A 21,018-nucleotide genomic window follows, 5' to 3' on the forward strand; every position below is an offset into this window, starting at 1 on the left:
TTAGTAAAGGAACTACATTTCATCTTATTTATTATATATTTTTTTGCCTCTTATACCAGGCTATATTACATAACACTTTAGTTTCATGACAGCAGTGTGAAATTCTGTCAGATCAGTGATGGATCTGCAAAAATGAAATATAGAAACTCCTCACAGCACAGGAGCTCAGATCACATTATCAGTGTTGGCGTCTCTCTTTTTAACAGTGTGAATATGTATATATATAAAAAAAATCCCCGCTCACCCCTGTGGGCGGGGAATCCTTCAAGCTAGGGTCCTCTACCAGAGGCCTGGGAGCTTGAGGGTCCTGCGCAGTATCTTAGCTGTTTCTAGGACTGCGCTTTTCTGGACAGAGATCTCTGATGTTATTCCCGGGATCTGCTAGAGCCACTCGCTTAGCTTGGAAGTCACCGCATCTAGTGCTCCGATTACCACTGGGACCACCGTCACCTTCACCCTCCACATCTTCTCGAGCTCTTGGTATTTCTCGAGTTTCTCGTGTTCCTTCTTCCTGATATTGCTGTCATTCGGAACTGCTACATCGATCACTACGGCCGTCTTCTCATGTTTGTCTACCACCACTATGTCCGGTTGGTTAGCCACCACCATTTTGTCCGTCTGTATCTGGAAGTCCCACAAGGATCTTAGCTCAGTCATTCTCCACCACCCTTGGGGGCATCTCCCATTTTGACCTCGGGACTTCCAGGTTATACTCGGCACAGATGTTCCTGTACACTATACTGGCCACTTGGTTATGGCGTTCCATGTATGCCTTGCCTTTACACAGCCTGCACCTGGGGTCTTGCCTGGTGTGATAGACCCCAGCCTCTATGGATCTTGTGCTCAGTGCTTGTTCTTGTGCTGCCATGATTAGTGCCTCCGTGCTGTCTTTCAGTCCACCTTTCTCCAGCCAGGATTTCTGGGTATCAGCCACCTCCGCTATCTGCCGGTGGTACATACCGTGCAGGGGCCTGTCCTTCCATGATGGTTCCTCACCTTCTTCCTCTTTCTTGGGTTTCTGCTGCCTGAGGTATTCACTGAGCACACTGTCAGTTGGGGCCATGTTTGTGATGTATTCGTGGATGTTCCTTGTCTCATCCTAGACTGTGGTGCTGACACTCACTAGTCCAGACCTCCTTCCTTCCGCTTAGCGTACAGCCTCAGGATGCTGGACTTGGGGTGAAACCCTCCATGCATGGTAAGGAGCTTTTGTGTCTTTATGTCAGTGGCTTCTATCTCCAGATGAGCGAGACAGATAAATATGAAGGCATGCCAGCTCGGACGTCGCCCGGATCAACAAGGTCCGCGTCAGGTTTTGAGGAACCAGGGCACGCTGACGAGAAGTGGGCTACTGGAACAAGAAGGCATCGGTGTATTTAGGCATGTGTTTTTTATGATAGATCTCAGAGGAAAATGACCAGATTGCTTTAAACTAATAAAAATACAACAGTCACTCATAACCACATATAAAGAAGAAGTGCATCTCTGTATGCTAAACACATACAACCTTGAAGCAGATGGGCTAGAGCAGCAGAAGACCACACCGGGTGTCACAGCCGTCAGCTAAGAAAAGGAAACTGCTGCAGCATTAATATGGAAGGGTCCAAATTTGGTGTAGACAGCATGAATGCATGGATCCATACTGCCTTGATTCAGATGCAGTTGGTGTAATGGTGTGGATACTTGCTTGGCACTCTTTGGACCCCTTAGTGCCAATCCAGGATCAATTAAATGCCACAGCTGGAGAAAACCCACCTCTGATCACATTCACACTTCACACAGAAGAGTCCCTGGTGGCCAGTGAAGCCAGCACCTTCTTGCTTCACATATATCACCACTATGCTATCTGCTTACTCAGAAATACTAGTATAAAATACTGAAATCACTTTATTTCTGTAAGCCTTTGCTTTTGAATTGTGAGACTAACACCTTACTCTACATTAGAAGTGCACGGGGTGAGATTTGTGCTTTATTACAGCTTAAACAAGTGGCTTCCCTGACCTCAGGGGTAAAATATATAGCACAGTGTAATGAAGCATGTCAGGGGAGCCAATTCATTCCAGTCTCCACCAATGCACCAGTTGCATAAAAAAGCACATTATGTAAACAACTTCTACAGCTTCACCTCTTCTGGTTACATTTGTCATTGTACATTTTCTACATATAATTTGATTCTCAGTTCTGAGAGACCATATTCCATAATTTCTTTCACAAATTACAGAGATAACCTGCTTATACTTCTATAGCTCTAAGAGAAGCTGGACAACACTGTTTTACAACTGTGAAACAACCTTGTGTTTTTTGGCTTTTGTGCCGTCAGATAAATAGAAGAAAGCAAAATTATATGATAATCCTATAACAGCTTATTGCTACCCAAAAGATCCTTTCAGCTTTGCTCTTGTTGTTTTTCTTCTTTTTCTTCTTTCTTTAGTCTAATTTTTGTGTTTTTCATTCAGGAGCAGTTTTTATATCTTATGCTGTTTTGTTTCTTTCAGCCTGCCCTACTTTTGCTGATTTAAGTCATGCTCTCTGACAATACTGAAGGGTATCTGATACTTCAGATTTTTTTTTTTTTTTGTGAGAAGGGCCAAACAGATCCAGTTCATGTAAAGGCCATGAAAATTAATCTCTTCCACTGAAAAACAAACTTTTTGATAGCAAAGCGAGAGTTTGCCATCAAGGACTGTGCAGCCTTTTGAGCATTCTTTTCAAACCTACTACATTCAAAATGAAACTTCCACACAAAGATGACTGCCCCTGCTGACTTTTGTCTGCGTTTATATATTAATTTAACTAAAGTTATGTGTCTCAGTAGTCTAGTGAGTTACACATTCACGTAACAAGCAAAAGCTTCCCAGTTTAACCCTAGGAAGGAATACAAGTCCCTTTGGGGTTATTTGGAGCATCCCAGGTAAAAAACATTTCCAAATGAAAACATGGGGTGCTAACTGCTGTGGTGTCCTCTTGTGAATAAAGGAGCAGCTGAAGGTAGCTTTCTTTTTCACTAAATTTGCAGTTATGAGTTGAATTTTTGCCCTGACTTTAATTTTTCCCTTGTAAACATACCTGTTTATTTTTAGACACCATTAAGCAGAAAGGAAAAACTGAATAAGTCAATCATGCTATACTTAGGTGATAATCTAGCTTAACATGCCTACCTACCACACACCTGCTCAATAAGCTACTTAAAAGATGTGATTGCTAAATGGTAGCTTTTTAATGCTCAAACACAAATTGGATTAATATTGTGTGAGAGTGTGTGTCTGTGTGTGTGAGAGAGAAAGCTGACTTACACTTGCATTACAAGTATTAATAGGACAGTCATTAACAGCAAATATTCAAGACTTTAGCCACCAGGACTTCATGGTATAGGTGTGCAGACTATGACATCATCATCAGGTTTGCTGATTTTATATCTGCCACACCTTTGACAAAATGGCCATGAACATAACATAAAGATCGTGGTTGTTCCATTATTTTACGTTTAGTGACCACTTTTAATGAGAGAAAGAGTAGCAAAAGATTGCATTTTTGCATTTCTTTTTTGCCCCTCTCACACACTGCACACCCTTTGTCTCGGTAACAAATCATGAGAACAACACTGTGCGTGTGCAGACGTCACAGGTTCTGACACTTGTGCAACAGAGTAGATCCACAGAGTTGTGTGAGAAAGGGGAAAACCTCACACTTGTGGCACAGTACTGCCACCAGTTTAGCCAAGAAGTCATTGCATTTGCCACTGGGTTCTTTTTTAAAAAGAAAATCACTAAATCTAACAGCAAGATCACTAATTTGGCAAAGCTGAGGTGAACGGAGGTTAGCCTGCACTTGGTCAGGAAGGCTTCTTTAATTGAGAGGGACACTCAAGCTGAAATTACATTTCTAAGAATCTAAAAATTGAATATCTAAATCTCAAAATTCAATCCAATCCAACTAATGAATATCTGTCTAGCTGAATTTTCTGGTCCTGCTCTAGCACTGCCATAAATAAGGACTTAAAAATGAGGGAAAGGAGAACTACCTCATTTGTGATGCCGTCCTTTTTGGCTTAAAGTCAAATGTCTTCACCTTATTTGACTGTAGTTTTGTAGCAATCGTGGCATATATGATTTCCAGAGTTACAAGAAGGTTTAGGCACATTTTTGTAATAGCACTACAAGGTTTAAATTTGTGGATTTGAGTGAAACATTTCAGCATTTGTACACATATTCATGTCTTTTTTGGGATGAGTTGTAAAGTAAAAAGGTTGCAAAAGGCCAGAAAATGCCACAAAAATAACTCTGCTTAAGCCTTTCATGGGGGAAAAGAGATTTTTCTAAACCTTAAGTATCAATTTAAAGGTTTGTGATATGTTATGTGTATGCTTCTGTGTATGCCATTTAGGGTGTGTTTTACACAATAGCTACTCATAACTGAGTGTATCCTAAAGGAAGCCAGGTATTGATTCTGTGGGGGTGGAAGGACAGTGGGAAGACTATCTGCAAACAAAAGCTTCTTAGAAATTATCTTGTCCTTTTATTATAACAAGAAGAGCATAATAGACAACTGAGTCAAGATTATAGGAAATCTAAAAGAAGGGTTGATTTTTCAGGATGCTCCTTGGCAGGTCTGTCAGAGTTACCTGCACTTAGTAATGACTGTGGAGCAGCTACATCTGTCTCTGTCCTCCCTGTGGTGACCATATCGCTGTTAAAGAAGGAGAGAATTAGCCTGGTATTAGGTGTAAGATTGATTAGGCTGCTTTTGGTCCCAAGTAGGGGGTGGTTCCTATGTAAAACATGCGTTTATAACACAGAGAGAGTCTGGACATAGACAAACACAGGGTATTTCCCGTGGAGTTTTTTAGCAAGCCAGCAGCACATCATAGGAAATGTATGGAAGACTTCTACGCCATGTCCTTTTTTAATGCATGTCTTATTGTGTTGCCTGATTTCATCTCTATTAATACTACATTCAGTGTTGGGGAGTAACGGAATACATGTACCGCCGTTACGTATTTAAAATACAAAATATGAGTAACTGTATTCCGTTACAGTTACCGTTTAAAAAGGTGGTATTTAGAATACAGTTACTTTGTTGAAATAAATGGATTACACGGCGGTACTTCCCTGTTTCTTATTGTCGCGGGTCAGGACTGTTTGGGTTTTGTTTGACAGCTACGTTCTGTTGTTCCAGGCGGCAGCGTTATAATTGCCATGGTTACAGGGTGACGCTCTCTCTCTGCGTGTTTCCTGGGTGAGAGAGCGCCTGTTGTTGTTGTTGTGCTAAGCTAATAGGCAGAGTGCTACAGGTATAGCTCTAAAGAATGTAGCATCATAGGCAGTGTAGTCTGTGCTGCAGGGAGAATGGACTGCCATACACATTATGTGTCTGTGAGCGAGGGAGGGAGAAAAAGGAAAAGTACGAGCTGTCATCGAGCAAAAACGGGAGCTGGAAGCATGTAAATATAATAATAACCACTGCAGCCAAGAAGAGTGCCTGACGAGCCCAGTTGTAAGTAAGCTATTAAGACTCGACTGTACGCTGTGTTCGTGTTTTCCTCCAAAAACAATAAGTTCCGTTGGAGCAGCCTTTCAACTCCTCTCTTTATCTCTCGCTAGCAAAGTTGACCCAGACAACAAAGTAAAGCTAGTTTTCGGCTACGAGCCCGACACAGAACCCACCGTATTAGCCAGAGGTCCCTTTACTACGGTTCGGAGCCGCGGACCTTCAGTAACAGTAATAAATCACATTCACGTAGTTGTAAACAGCATGATAATATATTAAGTAATCCAAAGTATTCAGAATACGTTACTCTCATTGAGTAACGTAACGGAATACGTTACAGAATACATTTTGGGGCATGTATTCTGTATTCTGTAATGGAATACATTTTAAAAGTAACCTTCCCAACACTGACTACATTTACACCACAAGGTCTTTAACACTGCTAACTAACATAACAGCTAATTTCACAGGGAGTAAAAGTACACATGACCTCCATTTATTGGCTCTAATAAGAGCAGAGAGTGATTAAAAAAATTAATTAAAGTGGAAAAGTAATAGAAGATAATACAGAGAATATTTAAATAATACCTGCTCAGCTTCTCATTAATACAAAGAAGTCAATCACTTCGCAGCAACTCCGCTCATTGAGACGTGTAGACATGTTAAACATCAGTAGGGGAAGAAAGAAAGAGATACTCTGAACATGTCGTGGTTGTTAGTGTCAGGCAGGGTGGTCGGAGTATGTCAGAAAGTGTTAATTTAATTTAATTGGATATTCCCACAGGGCAGTCTCTAGTTTGCTGAGAATGGTCCATAAAGAGAGAATAACCAGTGATCAGCAGTTCTCTAAATGTAAATACCTTTCTGATGGCAGAGGTCAGAGGAGAATGGCAGACTGGGGGAAGGTGATTGGATGGCAACAATAATTCAAATAAACACTTGTTACAACCAAAGTACGCAGAAGAGCATCTCTGAACACACAACATGTCAACAGATGGACTGCAGCAGGAGATGAACACATCAGATGTCCTTCGTGTCCGCAACAAAACTAAAACTGGGGCTACAGTTTGTACAAGCTCCAAAACTGGACAAAAGATGATTGGAGAAATGTTGCCTGGCCTTATGTGTCTCAATTTCTGTGGTAACATTTTAATAGTAGAGCCAGAATTTGGCATGCATAGATAGATAGAGTATTAAGAGTATTTCCTCGTTGAATCTATGACATGAAGAATTAAGGCAGTTCTGAAGGCAAAAGACAGTCCAGTCCAACACTAGCATGGTGTAACTACAGAGGTGTCCAGTGACAGTACATACCAGTAAAGGAATACTTTTACATGTTTAAAGCTCCCAAAGTACCAATAATAAAAAACAGAAGAAAAACATAGGAAGCAGAAAATGTAAAAACATTATTTGTGGTTATTTCTCAGTTATTCGCATAAATAGCAGCTGCTGATTTCTAATTGACATCGACAAAAGAAATCATACATGGTCAGACATTAATATTTTCCTTTAAAATATGCTTTATTTTCCCAGTTATTAATTGATAATCATCATTTGTTTAGCCAGTAAGTTAAAGTTCGGGATAATAATAAGTTGGGCCTCTGACAAAAAAAAACAAAAACTAATTTAATCCTTGTATATTGCGCAAATACTGATTTTTCACTTTTTATTTATCAAGGCTTGCTATTCTGTGTTATTATTCCAGTTGTTGCATTTTCATCTTTCTCCATTCCAAGTACACAAAGCTGTATAATCCCAAAAGCAAAATGCATGTAGGGTGATTGATTGTATCACTCTTAGAATAAGACACATGTGATGGTGATGTAAGCCAGAAATGCACTCACTGTTCAGTATTTGAGTCCATTCACAGAGTCCGGGCTGAGGTAATAATCATTCCAAGGCTGTAAGTCCATTTCAGTCCTCCCCCTCCACTTCCTATTTAGACCAGACTCTTTATATTAGAACTATATTAATGATTGTGCTTCCATTCCCTTTTTTTACTGTCAAAACAAAGTGATGCAACATGTTCTTACTCATACAAAGAATGACAGCAAACAGGGGTTTTCAGAAAGTGCACAATAAAAGGGCAAATATATCAGAACCAAACATTAAATAAGCTTAAGAATAAATATCAAATTAAAACAGAAAAAACAAAAACAGATTTATATGAAAGATTTGCATCACAAATCCATAGAGATTCAGCTGGTATTTTTAGTCTGCAGTCCAGTTCACTAAATTGTGTAGGATTGTTTTTATTATTATAGTTTCCAAGATGTCCCATTAATAATTGTACTGATCATGTACTGATCACTGTCTTCTTACAGCAACAAACAAACCTTTCAATGCACATCCTTATGTTATTCAGAGAAAATAGGACTAAATGTTGTTTTTTAAAGGAATCTATGCCCTTTTTTCAGAACTTGCTTAGATCTAACTGCTATCAGACGCAGTGCACAGTGGTAAGTGGGTGGTATGGTGGTGCAAAAGGTTGCACTGTTGCCTTAGTTCAAACCTTCTGGCCACCTCAGACCTTCCTCCCACAGTCCAAAGTCATCCATATTACAGTAGGTTAACTGATGATTTTAAACTGGCTGTAGGTGTGAATGGGAAAGTGAATATCTGTCTGTTTCTCTTTTTTAGCCCTATGATAGACCCATCTATCCCATTGAGGATGTATCCCGCTTCTTACCCATTATCAGCTGGGATGAGCTCCAGCCCCTCCACAACCTTGAATTGGATAAAGGGATGGACGGGCAGTGCTTCAGAATGAAACCATGATTAACAGATTTACTGCTGTATAGATATGGCATATGGATATCATAGAAAATATATCTTTTCAGTCAGAGAATGAATAAAGACAAATTCAGCTTAAAGCACTTAAATATAGACCCAGGAAGAAGAAGGTGAAGAGAATATCCCGTTCTCTCTCTCTCCCTCTCTGCCTAGCTCCCTTTCTCTCTGTGTGGCTGTAATTGCAGTGCATAACACTCAGTGTCTGAAACATTACAAATTTGCAAAAAAATCTGCATTGCATATAATTAACTGACGTTATTGTTGCAAGAATAACACTGATTACTTAAACAGACTCATCTCAATTTTGAGTAAACATAAGCTGGTAGCATAGCCATTTCTCAAGCTTTTCCGCTTGAATTGGAGCGCAGCTTGACGGCTCAGTAAAAACCTCTGAGCACTTTGATCATGATGTGCTCATTTCAGCATTGCTTCAATCCAAAAGGGAGTCCCGCTTTAGTTTCAGTGTAAGTTAGAGCTGAAATGAATGTTAGAGCATTTTCATGGGGTCTTTCTTAGTCTCTCTCAATCTTTTCCAACCGCTCTAAAAAAAAAAGATTTATACCATTATTAAAAAAGATATGCGAGGGCCAGACAGAAAACAAGAGTAGTTGGTAAGTTTCCAGAGTTAAGGGGGGGGGGGGGGGGGGGGGGGGGGGGGGGAGACTGATAAAGGGAGTCTGTGTAAGGGTCAAGTTTTGATATCTAAAACTTTCAGTTGCAGATTTGTGTTCAGAAATTCCGCTTGGGTAAACATGTCCAAAAATCAGACCTTTAATTCCACGTTAATCCTCTTTTCTGCTGCCCTATCCATGGCTGACAAGGTTTCCCCGTGGAAACGTTTGCTATGGGTTTGGATATTGACTTTGAAGTCCAATTTTTCTATCAGTTCATAGAATAGTTATCGCATGGTTGCTTTCCCTTTGCTCTTCGTGGGATTATAAACCTTTTTTTTTTTGGTTTTTGTTTTGTTTTGTTACAGCATGTTACAAGTTTTCAGACAACAGTTTATCTTCCTGTTATGGAGTGTTGACCAGTTCCTCCAGATCTTTTGTGGTATTGATGAAATCTGCATTGCGTTATTATGCCGTTTGTTGATTAAAGATCTGCAGAAGTCCATCTCATTCATAAATGTAAAAAATACATTTTTGTTCAGATTCTCTTTTAGATCTTGAAACTGGATTATGATACAAAATATTCCCCACATCTCAGAATTCTCAAGTCAGTAGAGTTGACAAAGCTCTTTGAATGACTAATAAAAAGCATCCATAATAATTTGTCTCCTTATCGAGTCACTTCAGTTTAGAGAAATTCTACCCATTTATACTCTCCTTGTAGCATATTTCAGTTAGAGGCCTCTGTTCGAGATCTGATCGCTTCTGCGAGTAGATACATTTAAGCAGGGGCTTAGCATCAAAGTATTACTGTTCATTTTAAATCAATATAGGTAATCTTACAGCACATAATCTATCATTAGCCTGTATTTTGGTTCATTTTCCCAAACAATGTATTGATGATAAATGTGACACCACTTATGAAACATCTTCTAACAGTAAAATAATAACTATAATATATACCGTCTGTCTAAAACGCAGTACATGGAATAATAATGAGTGGTGGTGGCTAATCAGGGGTTAAAATATGACTATCTGCCCTCCTCTTTCTCTTGGTCTCACACTGTAATTATACCACTACACAAAACAGAGTATATGTTTAACTGCATATGACAAGATCCTTGTTGGATGAAATGTGTAATTTACAGCCTTCCTGTGTCGATTTGACAGTTTTCAGATGCAAACCTGTCCAGCAAACGTAGATATTGGTGCACAATGGTGGTCGATTACGAATATGTTTTGTTCTTGTCAGCAATATCAGAGGTACAGGTTCTCATAAAATTGAGGAACTCACTGATAGAATAATAGCAATCATTCCCGGGTGATCGTGGCTCAAGATCGTCTTGTAATCGGAAGGTTGCCGGTTCGAGCCCCGGCTCAGACAGTCTCGGTCGTTGTGTCCTTGGGTAAGACACTTCACCTACCGCCTACTGGTGTTAGCCAGAGGGGCCAATGGCGCGATATGGCAGCCTCGCTTCTGTCAGTCTGCCCCAGGGCAGCTGTGGCTACAACTGTAGCTGCCTCCACCAGTATGTGAATGAATAGTGGAATTGTAAAGCGCTTTGAGGGGTCTTGAAAAGCGCTATATAAATGCAATCCATTATTATTATTATTATTATTATTACCTGGAATTATCCAAAATTGCTGATTGTCTCATCAGCAGCACATGCAGTGAATACAAAGTTAAAGTCAGTGTTAGTCAGTTACTGCAGCTGAGTATTGCATATAGAGATATCTAATTACTTCATGTAGCCAAATGAATTGTAAGGGTCGAGTTGTGAAACCATGATTAAGTTTGTATGCAAAGAAAATGGGACAAAAAGAGATTTGTCAAAGGTGGAGCTTTTACCCATTCTATTCAAATTATAATACGGGGGTAATTATTTCAATTCAGGCACAAAAGAAAGTGTGCAGTTACAAGTGAAAGAGTTTTCAAAGAATGCTTCTCTGTAAGTTTAGGGATGCCTCAAAATGATGAATCATTTAATTTCCTCTTTTGTTCTGCCCTTTGAACATTTGTATTCTGAGGAGAATCCACGAGCAACTGTGATTATTTATGTTAACCCTCAAAATAGACTTCGCTGCAGCAATTTCAGGAAAAAAAAAACTTTCCATCTAATTCTTATGATTTGTCTCATTTGGTACACATTTCTGCTACAGTTTGCCTCAAGATATAGACTGAGAAACAGGGTCAATATACTAAGATGTTGCATCAGTGCTCAGGCTAGATTTTCTTTTTTGTTTTTTTGTTGTTGTTGTTTTTTTTGTTTTTTGTTTTTTTTTTGGGGGGGGGGTTGTTGGCCTAATTTCTGATTTTGGCCCTCAGTAGCAAAAATAAAAACAAAAATGGGTACAATGGGTTCTGTGCATAGATGTGTAAGCTGTGAATTTCTTCAGCCTCATTTACATTTGTGCATATGCCCCTGTATTTTGTCCATTCTGAGTACTAAAGCACTAGAGCACTCGATGACTCATCAAACCTTCACTGATGCAACAGTAGGAACCTAATCATGCACGCACACAGACACACACTGGACACAGAAAGAGGTCTGGCCCCAGCGATTTCGCCCAACCTCTCTTTAACAATGCAGCATGACTTGGCACATGCTGGGCAGCTGCTCCCCCCTGTGACTGCTGGGATTGGTGTGCTTATTGTGAACTCACTGCTGCACATCACCTCTGATTTGTATGTGCAATGCAGGCATTTTAAAGTACTTTCCTTTATAGCGAACATAGACACACACAAAGATCTCTGGGGACCGCAACACCTGCCTGCAGTTTCATATCCTGTAAACCCCACGAAACAGACAGACAGGAGGGCTTGTTGTGTTTTGTCACGCTTTAGATCAGGAGCAAAGAAAGAAACCTGCCTTTAAGCCTTTTGGAATGAAGCCTGAGAATATACTCTGTGTGTGCAGAGGTTGAAAGTGCAGCTTGTGATTAAATGTTTCTCGAATATAGCACCACATAAGACAGCTTCTTCCTCTCTTTTTGTTTGTGTTTTTGCATTTTCACCCATATCATATTTTCATACCATCTTTTGTCTACCATCAGATATCCGAGGTTTGCAAACCTTTATGGACCAGGCGTCTCGGCTGGGTCTAGACGTTTCCTTGCAGAGGGTGGACCGGAACGTTAGTCGGGTATTTACTGACCTCTTCAACACGATGCGCACTGAGGAACTCAACCGGTACCGGGACACTTTACGGAGGGCCGTGTTGCTCATGAGCCCTCGAGGTGCACAGGTGTTCGTCCACCAGGTAGGCTGTGTTATTGACTCTTGTTTTGTTTTGTTTTTCAATAATGGATGCAACAACAAAGTGTTGTAGTCAAACACCAAGAGGAAAAACAAATGCTGCATAGAGATAATGATCCATAAAAAGAAAAGCATTTCCTGGCACCCTTAATCTGAAGCAAATGAAAATAAGTACACTAGTAGTGAGGGAAATAATTAATTGAGCCCCTGCTGAATTTTAAGTTTGTGCACTTAGAAAGAAAAAAAACAGTCTCTAATTTTTATAGGTGTTTCATTTTAATGAAGGTAGACAGAATATCACCCAAAAATCCAAAAAAGCACATTACATAAAACTACAAAAATTGATTTGCATGTCATTGAGTGAAATAAATATTTGATCCCATACCCAGCCAGAATTCTGGCTCCCACAGAGTGGACATGACATTATATTGACAATACAGATACTCCTGATTTCATCTTATTATAATTATGAAGCATGCCTAAAGTATACATTGCATCCATTCCATCCGCTCCACCACCATGGGCTTGACCAAAGAGCTCTAACACGGAGAAGACTGTAGACATGCACAAGGCTGGAATAGGCTACAAGATCATCAGCAAGAAGCTTGGTGAGAAGGTGACGGTTGACAAAGAACACCATCTCCACAGTCAAGCACAGAGGTGCAAGCGTTATGCTTTGGGTTGTTTTTCTGCTAAGGCAACATGATTACTTTACCACATTGAGCAGCCAATAGATGAGCCCTTGTACTAAAAAATCATGGACAAGAACCCCTTTTTCCTCAACCAGAACATCCATGCATGCTGGATGGGTCTTTCAACATGACAATGACCCAAAACATACCACCAAGGCAACAGAGTGGATAAACAAGACTGGCTATAGAAGAAGCACATTGAGGTTATGGAATCTCCAGACCTCAGTCCTACAGAAAATCTGTGTAGGCAGCTGAAACTTTGAGTTGCCAATCAAGAGTCAAGAAATTTAAAGGATTTAGAGAGTTTCTGTAAGAAGTTGTAGGCCAAAATCAACACTAAGATGTGTTGACCAACTACAAGAAATGTCTTACTGTTGTACTTGGCAACACGGATTTCTCCACCAAGTACCCTTGTTGGAAAGTACAACAGTACTTGTGAAGCAAAACATGACTTGGTAGGCCAAATATAGATGATTGTGACTGTTGGTATTCCATTGAAAGATGGTCTCTGGGACTTTAAAAGCCACTCAAGAAAACATATAATGCTGTAAATAATTAGACAATATAACCAGCATTTCTACAATAAAACAATAATAAACAATAATTTGTTCCTTAATGCTGAAAAGATCAAGAGTTCAGATAAAATAAGCTGTCACAGAGAATTCTCTCTCAACTCATTCTGGGTCATACTATCCCAATTTGGAAGCTCTTAGTAACACCCCCGCTATTTGCTCCTTCTAGATCATATTTGCTTACTAGAGATGGATGCGTAAAAAAGAAGGCAATATATCTAACTCTATTTTAGCAGACATCTTTTCTGCCTTTAATCTCACCTCACTAAGTCCAAAGTTCATTAGTTAATTAGCTGGCCATTCCTCAAAACAGTTTTAAAAACATAAACTGCTGCATGAAAATAAACAAGTTTTCCTGTGTTCTCTCTGTTAAAGGGTGTCTGAAGTGAAAGCTGTCCTTTAATTTTTTGCAGGGATTTTTGTCAAAGCGTGTTGAAATATTATGTAATGTACTGCATTAGCATGTTTGAAGAATGGGCTTGTGTGGCACTGGAATTGCTGGACACAGTGAAGAAATATGGCAAAATAAAACTGAGTTGAATGGCTTATTCTGGCCAGCAAAGGCATCGAGGTCTGACACTCAATCTTCTGCTCTTCTGGCAAGGACAGATACACGCTGTTAAAGATTTTTCCAGAAGATTTCAAACAGACCTGAAAAGGTTTGACCTCGAAGGGTACAAAAGGAAAAGGGACATTAAAATATGGTTGCAGATAAAGAAATGATGCCAGTTACACAATAGAAAAATCTTTTTGTTAGATTTTATCGTACCTGTAGCATCCATCTGTCTGGTAAATACAAGATTAAAGAAGGTAATGGTTTATTAAGTCCATTATATTTGCTTAGTGGAAATTTCCTTTAATGATATTTGACGTGAACATAAGACAAGTTATGGTATTACTATAGTCCACAAAACTAATCCATGGAAAGTAATTACTTAGGCATTGCAGAGATTTAATACTAACAGAATGGGCGGTAGTGACAACTCTTTTCAGCTGAGCCTTTATTTATCCTTGTTTTTGGAACACTATGGAAGGCGCTATTTTCACGTGGTACGAATGTCTCATATTGTGAAAGATTTAAATGTTAAAGTATTAAATGCTACGGTTGAGCTGTGGGAGCTGAAAACAGGCCATGCTGATGTAGTGATTGGCTTTACAAAAGCAAGACCTAAAATTAGTCCATATTTGTCTTTTTATTGCCATTGTAGCTCAGTTGCACTTTCAGCATGCTGGATGATAGGGTAGACATGTTATGATACTTGTGTTTGTAATGTAATCCTTCACATAACATTTTGACACCTTAAACAACATATCACATGTATATATTGTGTACATATACTTGTGTGTTGTCAAAGGTTTTACCCTGACAGGACTTTATTTCACCTCTGTTTATCCTCAATCCTCTGCGCTCATTTATTTAATCTTTCTATCTATTCTGAGCAAATACCATAGGAAAAAGCCTTTACCTCCTGTAAGTCAAAACCCTCACTTGCATTCTGATTAGCTTCTTGTCAATGCTCTACAATTAATCTAAAAGTGAAGCACTTACAGACAAATGAATTAGCGCACAGGCCGTGAATACACAGAGGCTTTCAAGTTTCATTAATGACACACTGCTTTGATCTTTTCCTTTGCTGCAGTGAATTCTGTTTTAGTATACAGGTACACAGGCTGGTGCATAAGTCGTTTATTCACAAAAGATTTAATCTAGAGAACTATATCCCTTATCATCCCTTATACAATTAGCATAAGGCATCTGACAGGCATCTTGGGGACTACGAAATAAGCGCAGCTTTGCAATTGGCACACTCTCCAAATGCTCCTGTGAATACGTTAATGTAAGTGTTGGAGATATGTACATTTATCAAAGCTTCATTAATACCTTTGTAATGGCTGTCAGTGTGTCCACACCTCACCAAAGATGCTGGGGCAGAAAATTCAAATAGGCAAATATCTCAGTGGAAAATATGATGCCTTGAGGAGTTTAGTACTCATGAGATGACATCGATTTGTAGGCACCAGTGTGATGTAAATGTTAACAAATGTGTTTAATAGCTAACTGAAATTGATGATATTAGTTGTCCCAATGATATGTGAAAGGTATGACAGAATGTGTTATGGTAGCCTTGAAGGACACACTGAATAACCACTAAGAGATGTAAAACATGCATAATGAGTATAAAGTAGAGCAAAAAAGAAAAAAGCTCAAGACTCCCATCCCCCTCCCTCCATACACAGGAAAATACTGAGAACCAAGTTGACTGCAAAGAGAAGAAGAAAAACACAGAGAAAAAAATTACTTAAGAGAAGCCACAAAGAACTACAAAGAGATGCAAACTAACCTGAGTGAAATCTATTACAACACAAAGATGCATGGCAACCACAGCGAGACTAAAAAGGGTCTGTAAAAAGACCCAAGTGGACTAGCAAGAGACACAAAAGGACTACAGAAAAAACCTAGGAGGACTACAAAGAAGTGCACAATTTCCCCAAAGATTGGAAAAAGGACAACAAAGGATCCCCGACAAGTACAAAGAGGCGCCAAGAGTCACAATACTGTACAAAGATTCAGAAACAGAACAGATGCAAGTGATGGTAGAGATGCATAAAGGCTGGGGCCCAAACATAACATGACTTCAGTAATAACAACCCTCTTAACCTGACAACTTAAACATGAATATTTATAGCCTTTAAGGTCTTTTGCTTTTCCAGCAGAATGACTGTCCATATTCCAAAAGAATTTCCCCTCTCAATTTACTATAGTACACAAACTGAATCTCTTTCTTTCTTTCTTCGTCAGCTGCTCAATAAGGCAGAGAAAGTCTGATGTGCCATTGCAGTTTTAAAAATCCAACTTTTAAATCAGAGGACCGCAGCTACAGGGACAGGCTGTGGATGACTTTGGTCCTTTAAAGTTGTATAAAAACCATTTGCAACGAACGAGGGAGTGATCTTCGATAACACTTTAAGTTTTAATAAACAAATAAATGTTGTTATTAAAACTAGCTTTTTTCAACTTAGGGTACTTGGAAGGGTGACGCTCTTTCTCTGCTTAAGTGATATTGAAAAGGTTATTCATGCATTTATTTCATCTCAACTTCACTATGGTAACAGGCTCTGTTCAGGTGTCACTCTGTCAGTGCTTGGCTGAATGAAGCGCAGCTGCTAACCAGCACATGCAAACAAGACTACTTATCCTCCATGTTGGCTTTCTTACATTGGCCCCCAGTCAGATTTCAAATTTATTTTAAGAATTTATTGTTTGTTTTGAAGTCTTTGACATTTCTACACCTCTCTGATCTTTTATCACTGCACACTCCCCCTTGAGATCTGTCGAACAAATGCTGCTGGCTGTCACAAGGTCAGATTAAACCACAGAGTTGATTGGGTCTTTTCAGTAGCTGCTTCTAAATTGTAGAGCTAACCACTTTTAAAAGCCACAATTATTTTTATTTTTTTATCCTTCAAACCAGGAGGCCAAGTACTTTTTCCTGGCACTGTAAATAGATTTGACCTGACATTTTGCTTTCCATGTCAACTCTTTTAAAGATTTTTGCATGTTATTTAAGGTTAAGCCTTATTCACAACATGATAATTTGCAGTGGCTAAGATTATGATGATAATATTTTTCAACGTAAGGCTGTCAGTTTGACACCCTTTCCAAACCTGCTAGCATAGTGGCTTGCCTTTTGCCCCCTTCTTTTTTTAAAAAAATATTCTAATGCTTTAAGTCCCATATTCTCATCAGTCCATCGTCTACAAGGCCAGGTGTGGGTGAATTGAGCACATGAAAAAAGGGCACCTCTGTTCTACTGACAGTTTGTCAAAGGACTATTACCACTGTAGACCCCATATTCCTAACTTTACCTTCAGGTTCTTCCACCTTGTGCGCATTACCGAGACTGTCCTAAGTCTCACATTTTGTTTTGATGATTCTCTATCTATCACATTCAATCACAAGTCTGTCGTCACTTCTCCTGTCCACTCCCAGGGCACAGTCATTCTGGTATTATAAACAGACTGCATGACATTGACACTGTCTGTGGTATTATGGTGAGATTCTGGGCGCTTCTCCTCTCTCATTTAGACAGTTGCCATCTAGTCTCTTGTTCACATTGGCCATGAGACGATGTAGCGTTTTCTGTCTGTTTCATTTGTGCCTCTTTTCTGACACCTGACTGCTCTCTGTTCCCTTCATGATAGAAGTATTTCACTGGAGTCACACAAGCCTTTTAGAGAGCCATAAAGTGGAATTTTAAGCTTTCAGCTGTCCCATTTCTTCGTCCTTGGGTTGTATTAGTGAGCATTTGCTAAATCACTTACTTAAAATGATGCACATTTAGGTAAAAAAAAATCTTGACACATTTTATGAGTTACCAAAGTCACTCACCAATTAATTGTCAGCGGAGCAGCCCCAGGCTATATTTCTTGAAGACACTCAAATTAGATTTTTGGCTCTAGGCTGTGGCCCTGTGAGATAATCATTCATTTTCACCAATGGTGATTTAAATGCTTTAAGCAACTCAAATACCTTTGCTAAATGCGAATTCTGAAAATGAATAATGTGTCCTAATGGTAAGCTCAATATGTGTAACTATATAATTTAATCCAAGTAAATGCACTATTGCTCAAAAGTTTTGGGTCACCCCGAAAATGTTTTAGTTCATTTGGCCGAAGGACCAATGAGGTATGGATGTCACAGCAAACCGTCCATTACCCCTCTGTCTGTTAACAGTTCACAAGATTCACTGCTCTTCCTACAGTATTGGTCAAGATCACCCAGCAGGTCAAACTGATGGGTCGAGGTCACATTTGCACTCAGCTTTAACATCACTCTGGGTTCTTGGCTAGCTTTGAGGTTGCATGCTGTCTGTGCAGATGCTTTCCAAGTACTGATGTTGTCTTAGCAGTTTTATACAATTGTTCCTCTCCTGGATGCAGTCAGCATCTCAGTATTGCACACACAAAACCTGTAGAACACACCACCCTTTTTCTTCCTTAGGAACAAAAACTTAAATCTGTTTCCTGAAAGTTGATTGTAGCATGCATGTGCAGGAAGACAGAAGCATATTTCTTTCTATCTATAATCGGGAGATAACTGAAGATACTTTGTAATCAAAGTAACAATATAACTGTAACTGTAATGTAAAAACTCAGAAGCTCGTAAAAACTCCAAAACACGTACAAAACACAACAGGCTGCTAGGCGCAGTGTTGAGCTTTTGTTACCTAGTGGCTACACAGGCCAGGAAGTACCAACGACCGGATTTGGTGTGTGGTAGTAACAGGTAAATTAACATTTTTAAAAATTATTTGAATATATATGAGTGCTTGTGTAAAAATACACAAACAATACACATATGCTTTCAATTGTGTAATTTAAGTGATCTAGGTAGCTCTGTTTTGGAAGGTCAGTTAACGCTAGAAATGTGTTTTGGAGTTTGTACGTGCTTTGTCTCTAGGGGCCACCGTATATATATAAACATATATAAATAAAACCATGTTGTTGTTTTTTTACATTAGTAATTCCTTTTGTGCATAATTTTATATTGTTGTTAATAATAAATTAATTAAAGCAACAAAACAACCTCAAGTGCTCAAGGTGGTTGAGGGAAAGGGGAGGCAGGAGGAGGAGAGACCCGAGGCGACCGCCAGTCCGAGGTCTTGTCCAAATTCATGGGCTGCATCCTCCTGAGGACGCATTTGTAGACCGACTACGCCACAGCGACGCGCCGAAGGCTGTCCTAATTCGTAGACTCCTCCGAATGCAGCCGACAAATGCGTCCTCCCTTTCCCCGAATTTGAAGGATGGGTCGGGTGTGTCCTTCGTGGCCCACCATATCCCAGAATTCATAGCGCGGCCCAGCCAAACTCCAGTTTCCAGCAATGGCGGCCGCTACTAAGTTTTAAAATTACTCATACTAATCTTTCTGAGTCACAAAATAAACTTTTAACATATTTTCAGGCGAGAATGTGGGTGTGTAAACTTCAAATATCTGCTTGGTTTATCAAGATATTGCATATTTGCAAAAGTGCTTCAACCTTTTCTGAGACATCTGTTATCCACCAGCTCGATAGCAAGCCGAGAGCTCAAGGGTCACTGAAGCCGCCGAGAACGGCCCAACTCACGGCACATCATTTTCAGATCACCGCAGACTTTCGCTACTCAGGTTTAACGTAATATATGAGTCACTTTGATAACCTAAAAATGTTATTGTTGGTCTTTTTTCAGTGTTTTATTTGTTCGTTTGTAAATCGGTTTGGCTGAGATTAAAGTTATTAGATTAGATTAGATAAAATAAAACTTTATTAATCCCCTGGGTGGGTTCCTCCTTGGTTTTCACACAGCTGAATGAATGTCAAACAGAAAACTAATTAAACAGAAGTGTGAGATGGTTGAGAATTTACGCCAGTGTCCTGTTATATTTTAGATAGAAAGGAGCAGACGGCCGAGTTTATTAAAATCCACCGAGACAGCAGCAACGCTAGACCGAAGGCTAGACCGTCCAATTTCACAGCCGTTTACTTCCAGCCTACCCGACCTTCTGAGGACCCAGCCCACGTAGACTGCGAAGGCCGGGTCCTCAGGAGGATGCAGCCCATGAATTTGGACACGGCCTCTGTGTCTTTACGCTGCAGCTGTCTCTTCTTTTCTCATTCATCTCATGATGTCGGTTTGGATATGTGGTGAGAGGGAAACATGAAGATGAAACCAGGAGATGTCCTTACTGAATCATCAGAGCTGAACAGGTGAAAGAGAAACAGGTTTACCTTTTAGGTGACATGAATGAGTTGAAGGGAAGTTATGAACTGTTTCTGATAAACAAATAACACCAGGATCCATTTTTTTATGTAGCTGACAGCTGGTAACTGTGCATGGACAGGTCTAGCAAAGTTTTGCCAGGGGGGCCAGGTAGGGCGTTAACAGGGAGAGGGGGGCACAAAGAAATACTGTTCTTTCTTATTCTCATTTATTCTCATATCTAGCTTTTAACAAACAATTGTCTGAATCTCACAACAAACGATTGATAGATTGATACATATATACCAACAAGACAGTAAACATCACTGTCACAACAGCGTTTGTTTTCATTCAACGGCTTTATGGTTTTTCCTATAATGGCGGGCCGGTCTCTAGTCAAAATGCCTGAGACGATTTTTTGTCCCAGTCCAGCCCTGTATGCAGCTCATCTGCAGTCTGGAGTTGCCTACATCTTCCTACTCGGAAGGCTGAATTTCCGAGTTCTGAGCACAATCGAAAGCACCATGACTGCAGTTTTCGTGTTGGATGTAAAAAAGCGCACGTGACGCTGTGACGTAGGCTAGAATCATGGCAGTAGTCGACGATGGTCCAGGCGTGGGATTTCTCTTGTGGAAATATGCACATTATTTTTTCCTGTCTGTTGGTAGGTGGCACAGTGCACTTGTGGCAGGGTAGTGCTAACATGTAAGTAAGCTAGAAGACTGGCAATCTTGCTGGGTATCCAGTTAGGGAAGCAACACATTAACAAGAGAATTGTGAGTAAAACCAAAGTTACTTTCCCTAGTAACTAGTTACTTTGAAAGTAACGGGTAACTTGAAGTAACTGAGTTACTTTTGATAGAAGT

At 39.8% G+C, this 21,018-nt stretch overlaps 1 protein-coding gene across 4 annotated transcripts in view; it reads left to right on the top strand.

The window, feature by feature from the left end:
* Nucleotides 1-21,018, top strand: part of grid1a (glutamate receptor, ionotropic, delta 1a) — a 261,832-nt gene that overhangs the window by 167,728 nt on the left and 73,086 nt on the right. For all 4 annotated transcript variants that reach the window (XM_006783669.2, XM_035904886.2, XM_006783670.2 and 1 more), the window contains exon 4: nucleotides 11,946-12,151. In XM_006783669.2, the coding sequence (XP_006783732.1) occupies nucleotides 11,946-12,151 (206 nt within the window). The remainder of the gene's footprint in view (nucleotides 1-11,945; nucleotides 12,152-21,018) is intronic.

This window comes from Neolamprologus brichardi, chromosome 13 (genome assembly GCF_056152115.1).
Source record: "Neolamprologus brichardi isolate AB-2024 chromosome 13, ASM5615211v1, whole genome shotgun sequence".
In the NCBI taxonomy this organism is placed as follows: domain Eukaryota; kingdom Metazoa; phylum Chordata; class Actinopteri; order Cichliformes; family Cichlidae; genus Neolamprologus; species Neolamprologus brichardi.